Source organism: Teleopsis dalmanni, unplaced genomic scaffold (genome assembly GCF_002237135.1).
Source record: "Teleopsis dalmanni isolate 2A unplaced genomic scaffold, ASM223713v2 unscaffolded_contig_2031, whole genome shotgun sequence".
NCBI classification, from domain to species: Eukaryota; Metazoa; Arthropoda; class Insecta; order Diptera; family Diopsidae; genus Teleopsis; species Teleopsis dalmanni.
The window spans coordinates 1-7847 of record NW_024033413.1 but is presented as its reverse complement, the minus strand read 5'-3'; the positions used below and the strand labels follow the sequence as shown (position 1 = coordinate 7847).

At 36.2% G+C, this 7847-nt stretch overlaps 1 protein-coding gene across 1 annotated transcript; it reads left to right on the top strand.

The window, feature by feature from the left end:
- Positions 1–3538: 3538 nt before the first annotated feature.
- Positions 3539–7833, top strand: LOC119664488 (the record flags this gene model as incomplete). Its single annotated transcript, XM_038073963.1, has 2 exons — positions 3539–7462; positions 7504–7833. Coding segments are annotated over exons 1-2 (4254 nt in total), but the record flags the coding sequence as incomplete, so codon positions are not given.
- Between the last annotated feature and the right edge of the window lie 14 nt (positions 7834–7847).

Genomic DNA, 7847 nt, shown 5'->3' with positions numbered 1-7847 from the left:
AACGACGCTGCCTACTTTTAGGTATGCCTTATGTTGGAATAAAAACCAAGAACGTTCTCCATAGTCGGAGCATTTCGACTCATAACAAAAAAAATTTTTCACTTTTTTGTGACGTAATGCCTCTAACATCAAATACCCTTTTTTTTGTATATACTAAATTTAAGAGCGTTCTATATTTAAGTTTAATAACATTTCGTTTTATTTTAATTACTATTTCTTAAATATAAAAAAAATATTCTCATAATATTATATATTAAAAACAACAAATGTATAAAAGCAAAAAAATAATAACAACAATTAAAAAAAAAATTCTTATTGCAACATTAATTGGTGGTGGTTTTTTTCCTCTTTTTGTTGTTTCTTTTTGTTTTTTTTTTTAATCAGCCCTCTTGTAATTAGGCACTTATCACCATCGCAGAAATGACGTTACTTCATGCTGTTGGGGTACCTAGCTAAACAAATTTAGGAAAAAAACAATTTATATATATATAACAAAATAATAATAAAAAAAACAAAACCAGACACCTGATGTGTTTGTAGAAATATTTTTACAAGGTGTTCAATTTCATTTCATTAATTAATTTATGTACATTAAGGGAAAACCAAATTCTTTTATATACAAAACAATTAAAAATTCAAGTTAACCAAAAGAACTTACGAATACAAAAAAAAATTAAATAACGAAAAAAAAAATTAATAAAAATTTAAAAAGAAAACTAATTTAAATGACAGGAACACAATATGATGTGTGTTAAGTATTACATTTATTTTGTCTTTTGCTGACCCATGATAAAATGCATTTAACGTAATCGTAAAATATTAATAGGTTATATTTTTGCTGATTAGTGTTTATTTTATAACTAGGGCAAGAACACATTTTAAATAATTTATTGTTCATTGTTTTGGTAAATATTTTATGTAATTTGCTTGCTATTAATTACTCATTGTTTTGGTAAATATTTTATGTAATTTGCTTGCTATTAATTATTTATTGTTTTGCTGAATATTTTATGTGTCATTATAAGTAATATTTTTTGCTTGATATTAATTGGGTCAGTAAATTATTGTACGTAATAAGTTTTAGTAAGTAATTATTATAAGAAAAAATGTATATAAACAAATCAATTCTTTTAATAAAGCGTATTCGATGATACAAATTTGAATAGAACTTATCTTCTTTTCATAAAATTACCAACGGGTTTATGTGCTCGGTGGTATCTTCAAGAATATAAAAAGTATACAAATATACCGTCCAACAAGTCACATGTGCTTGGTGGAATTCCGGTATACAAATACAAATTGATAGAAACTTGAGAATAAAAGCATTCTCAACATATTTTTGGTGACCCCGACGTGATATTCCTATAAGGACAATAAATAGGAACGGTATTATCATGGAGCATTTCAACACACTTATTGATCAACAACAAGCTATAGGAGCTGAGATCGAGAGGATAATCAGCAACTTCAAGAAGGATCCAGCCTCAAGGAAGACGAATCGCTATTATCAGGATAGAATTCTACGGTTAACTGAACAATGGTCAAGGTTAGAGAAGAACCACAACACGTTATTATCTTGTAAAGCTATGGCTGAAGATACAGAAGACGAGTATTTCACCACGGGCTACTATGAAAGAATGACTGAATTGACAAACAAATACTTGGGTATTTTTAACAAGGCATTAATCGAAATGCAAGAGGTAGAAAATGCTCAGGAAAAGCCGCCAAGGCAACACAATCAAAATCCAATGCAGTTTCAACAAAATGAAGAATTATCAAGAGTGTTGCGTAATCAACGAGCACTCATAAATGTCATTGACAGATCCAGTCAAGAAATTGAAATGGCAAGCCAAGAATCTCAAAATGAAGTTTTTTATTCTTGCAAGCTTGCTTTGATAGAAGGTTATCACAAAGCATTCGATAACAACAATGAAAAAATATGGAATTCTACATCAGAAGAATTCATTGAAGGGTACTCCTGGGAATTGTATTATGAAATTAGTCAAAAACTCCAAGACATGGAGATTTGTTTGAAACTCAAGCTAAAATCATTCAATTCTCACTACCAGCACGATTCAACAATTCAGGCAGTAAAATTACCACAGTTAACAATTCCAATATTTGACGGAAACCAGCTGAAGTGGGTAGAGTTTCGAGACCTGTTTACACAACTTATAGACGAACAACCATTCAAACCTATCCAAAAGATGTTCTACTTAACAACTAACTTGATTGGTGAGCCCAAAAACCTGATAAAGCATTTGCCAGCATCAGCTGAGAACTACATTACCGCATGGGAGATTCTGAAGGCTAGATACAATAATGGTAGATTATTAGTTACCGCATTGTTAAACAAATTATTCGCATTACCAGCAATGACAACTGAAACCGCTTCTGGCCTTAAAACATTGCATGACATTTCACAAGAGTGTTTATTGGGACTTAAGGCGCAGAACATTCCAGTCGAACATTGGGACGTCATAATTGTTCATATGACGTTGAAGAAATTAGACAAGATCACACAAACAGCATTTGAGCAGTCATTATCAAACAATCGAGAGCTGATCACTATGAAGGAACTATTTCAATTTATTGAACAAAGGTTCCAATCGCTAGAAACAATAAATAATAGCGCATCAATAAAAATATGGGTTAAGACAGTGGCTACAACTAACACTGCACCAGCTAAATGTCCAATATGCAAGAGAGATAATCATCCAATTAATCTATGCAAGCAGTTCCTGGATGACACCCCAGCTAAGAGGCTACATCTCATAAAATCATTGCAACGATGTTTCAATTGTCTAAAAAATGGTCACTTCACAAAAGACTGCACATCAGGCAGTTGCTTAAAATGCAGCAAGAAACACAACACCTTGCTGCATTTAGAAGGCACACTTGAAGCATCCATGATTAAGAAGGCATCATTATCAAAAAATCCTGCTTCTCTGTTCTCCAACAATCTCAACATCCAAAAAAATTATGTGGTATTAGGAACTGCACGTGTTGTCGTTAAAGGCAACAATGGAAGAGAAATTGAGTGCAGAGCATTATTGGATTCCGGCTCCCAAGTCAACCTGATAACCGATCAAATAATTAAGAAGTTAGGTGAAAACCCGAAAAAGACCTCAGCATGTATAGAAGGTGTGGGGCAAAAAAAAAACAAGATGCGCAACAACGAATCAATTTAGCTTTCTCGTCCAGAATTAACGGATTTAGCAGCCGAATAGAGGCTTATGTATTACCTAAGATTGTGTGTGACCAGCCGAGCATTCATATTGAAAGCTCAAGCTGGAAAATACCACAGAACATCAATCTGGCAGATCCGTCGTTCAATACCCCAAACAAAATCGATCTCCTACTTGGAGCTGAGTTTTCTCATCAACTATTGTCCATCGGCCAAATAAACCTTGGCAGAGCTCTCCCCATCCTACAGAACACATTGCTTGGGTGGCTTGTGGTGGGAAAAATATCTAACCAAAATTCAATTATTTCACCACAAGTTTGTGGAATATGCTCTGAAGATGAGCAAGATACGATGAAGGTTATCGAGCGGTTCTGGCAACTAGATGAACCAGAAAAGGCAAACAAAAATCTATCTCCTTCCGAAGAGTTGTGCGAGTCTCATTTTGCAACTTATATGAAAAGGAATCAAGACGGTCGATTTAGTGTCAGATTACCCTTCAAGCAAGATCCATCGTTGCTTGGTGAGTCAAAACACATTGCCATTAACAGGTTTTTAGCGTTGGAAAGAAGACTCGATAAGGATGTAATACTCAAAACACAGTATGTACAGTTCATGAATGAATATGCTGATCTCGGACACATGGAAAGGGTTGACATCAACCAAGTTAATCCTCATTATGTCATCCCACATCATGGCGTTTTACGGCCCGATAGCAGCACCACGAAATTAAGAGTGGTATTTGATGCATCGTGCAAGACGAGTAGTGGACTATCGTTAAATGATACAATGTTTACTGGCCCTACAATTCAAGAGGAATTGTTTGCGATTTTACTTCGATTCAGGTGCCCAAGATTTGTCTTTTGTTCTGACATTCAAAAAATGTACAGACAAATTATTATTCAGCCCGAAGATCAAAGATATCAATTAATAGTCTGGAGAAGCAATAATAACGAACCCTTACAATTTTATCGATTAAAAACAGTCACCTATGGAACACGATCAGCCCCATATCTGGCTACTAAATGCTTACAACAGTTGGCGAAATCTGAGTTGCAAAAATATCCACTAGGTGCAGCAGCACTAAGTAATGACTTCTACGTAGATGATTGCCTAAGTGGATCAAATAGTCTCCAAACTGCCAAAGATATACAAACTCAGTTAAAAGGTTTGTTGGAATCAGCAGGATTCAAGCTACGTAAATGGTGTGCCAACCATCCGTCACTTCTTCAAAATATTGCAAAAGAAGATCAAGAAGTTGATTTGGACTTTCAAAGTGAGGACGCAACATCAATCAAAACATTAGGATTGACTTGGCAACCAAAAGAAGATCAATTTCGCATAAAATTAAAACTGGATCCACTAAAAATCATTACTAAAAGAACCATTACTTCGAACCTAGCCAAAATTTTCGACCCATTGGGACTACTAGGTCCAGTACTCGTAACAGCAAAAATACTAATTCAGGACCTATGGCAACTACAATTAACATGGGACGAAGCAGTACCAACCGAAATATACACTAGGTGGACTACCTTTTATGACGATCTACAAGTACTAGATCAATTTAAAATAGATCGTCATATATTCGGAAAACAGATGCCAGCACTTGAATCAATACAATTGCACGTATTTTGTGATGCTTCACAAAAGGCATACGGAGCCGCAGTCTATGTTCGAGCGAAACTAATGGATGGTCGACTAATAAATCGATTGTTGTGTTCCAAGTCTCGTGTTGCTCCACTCAAAAAACAAACGATTCCAAGGTTAGAACTGTGTTCAGCTCTATTAGGAGCGACATTGATGAAAAAGGTTAAGAACAATATAAATCATGATGTAGCAACATATTATTGGACTGATTCAGAAATCGTTCTCTTCTGGATCAATTCTTCATCAGCAAGGCATCAACAATTCATAGCAAATAGAATCAATGCAATTCATGAAATTAGCTTGCCTAATCAATGGCGTCACGTAAGATCTAAGGACAACCCAGCTGACTCATTATCACGGGGTATCAAGCCAGCTCAATTACTCGAAAATAACTTGTGGTTATACGGTCCACTCTTTCTTCATGGTTCCGAAAGCAACTGGCCTGGCAAATTCAATAAAACTCTCTGTATTGATCCGGTGAATCCTGAATGGAAACAAACGACAAGGGAAGTGGCCTTAATCTCAACTGATTACGATATCCATTGGATCGATAGAATCAATCACAGGAATTCATTTAGAACTCTACTACATACGGTAGGATATATGCTGCGATTTGTAAATCGGGCAAGGCGAACCAATTTAAGCAATATCACTATGGCTCTAAGCCCTATGGAACTGGAGCTGTCACTCAGGCATATAGTGAAGTACATACAACAGTCAGAACTAAAAGAAGAATTAATTCAGTTAGAACGCAACCAAACAGTAAAACCTGCAAGTACACTTGCTGGACTGATGCCATTTTTAGATGAACACAAGATAATTCGCGTGGGGGGAAGGTTAGAAGCATCATCACTTACATATGATGAAAAGCATCAGATAGTCCTTCCATACAATAACCCTATTGTAAAACTGATAATGAAAGACATACATGAACGAAATATGCACTGCGGCGGTCAAGCACTGCTGGCAGCAGCGAGACAAAAATTTTGGCCGATCAAGGGTAAAATTATGGCAAGATCAACTATTCACCATTGTGTTCGTTGTACTAGATGTAAACCAGTTACTTTTGAACAAGTCATGGGAAGTTTACCAAGGCATCGAGTACAGCCAAACAGGCCATTTTTTAATACCGGAGTTGACTTCTGTGGGCCTTTTTGGGTGCATTATAAGGTGAGAGGAAAACGTCCGCATAAGGCATACCTAGCAGTTTATTGTTGTTTTGCGACAAAGGCAGTACACTTGGAACTGGTAAGCGACTTGACAACAGAAGCATTTATCGGATCATTAAAACGTTTTATCGCACGACGCGGATGCTGCCAAAATATATACTGTGACAATGCAACGAATTTTGTCGGTGCCTCTAACAAGTTGCAGGAATTAACAACAACAATCCATTCCAATGTAGCTCAGGAACAAATAACAAAAACTTGCAGCAACAAGGGAATAGCATTTCACTTCATCCCTCCTCGTGCACCTCATTTTGGTGGACTATGGGGAGCAGCGGTTAAATCAGCAAAGTACCTATTGGTCCGAAGCGTTTCAACTGAAACGTTAACGTACGAGGAACTCGAAACCGTCATTATAGAAATAGAAGCTATTTTAAACTCACGACCTTTAACACCAATGTCGTCTAATCCAAATGATTTGCAGGCTCTCACACCAGGTCATTTCTTAGTTGGTGATGCACTAACAGCACCCGTAGACGCAACATGTGAAAAGGTAAAATCATCTCTTTTGAGTAGATGGAATCTGGTTGCACACTTAAAACAAGAGTTTTGGAAAAGATGGCGGGCAGAGTACCTAATGGAACTACAGGTTCGAAACAAGTGGCGTGAAGAATGCAAAAACATTGAAGAAAATACACTGGTGATCCTTAAGGAAGATAATGTACAACCTTTGCAATGGCCTTTAGGGCGAATAATGAAGACATATAGGGGTAATGATGGATTTATACGAGTCGTAGATGTCAAAACCGCAACAGGCATGTTAAAGCGACCAATTCACAAACTAGCACCCTTATTTCCTGAAAACAAACCTATTAAAACACAGGAGAATCGCCATAACAAAGAAGAACGAATGGACAATGAGATAGTCCCACGAAAACAAAGACGTGTGTCCTCCAATATAAAATTAACTACAGTACTGATATCTCTACTTTTACTCCCGATTGTTCTTTGTTCACCAGTAAACGTAACTGAACTTCGCTCCGCTCCTGGCCTACATTTTGAACAAGTAGGAACAACAAAATTGATAACATCCCACTGGAAAATGATAATCTATTACGATTTAGCTCCATTTAATACAGAGCTGGACATACTAAAGGATTCAACGTTGAATCTTTTGAAGCTATGTGATCAAAGCAACTTAAATTCAACATGCAAGTTTGTGGTTCATCATTTCCAGCAAGCAGAAAGTGAATTGAGAACAGCATTTGAATTTATGTCAAGCGCCCGAAATAAGAGAGGGGCAATCGATTTAGTTGGGAATATAGCAAGTTCCCTGTTTGGAGTACTCGATTCCAATTATGCAAGTGACATGTCGAAGACGATCAAAACCCTAGAAGATCATGATGACAAACTCAAACATCTGCTCAAAAATCAAATATCAATAATTGACTCCACAATTAACGTTATAAAAAAAACCAGATAAGTCTCAAAAATAATTTCCAGGGTATAGAGACTCAATTAAACGCGATCTCCAAAAGGTTAGTTAAGGACGAACATGACCAATTATATGGCAATATTATTAACATGCTGAGCATCCAAATGACAATCGCCACGATAAATTTGCAACGTACGCAATCCACAATCATGGATGTTCTCATTGATAGTCATCACGAAAAAATTAACCCGCTTCTAATTACGCCGCAACAGTTAATAACGGAAGGAGAAAAAATCCGAGCACATTTACCGTCTCATTTACAATTTCCAGTAGAACAAGATGATATATTAACTCTTTATAAGCTGATGCAAGTAACTGGGCAGGTATCAAGTGACCATGTAATATTCAATAT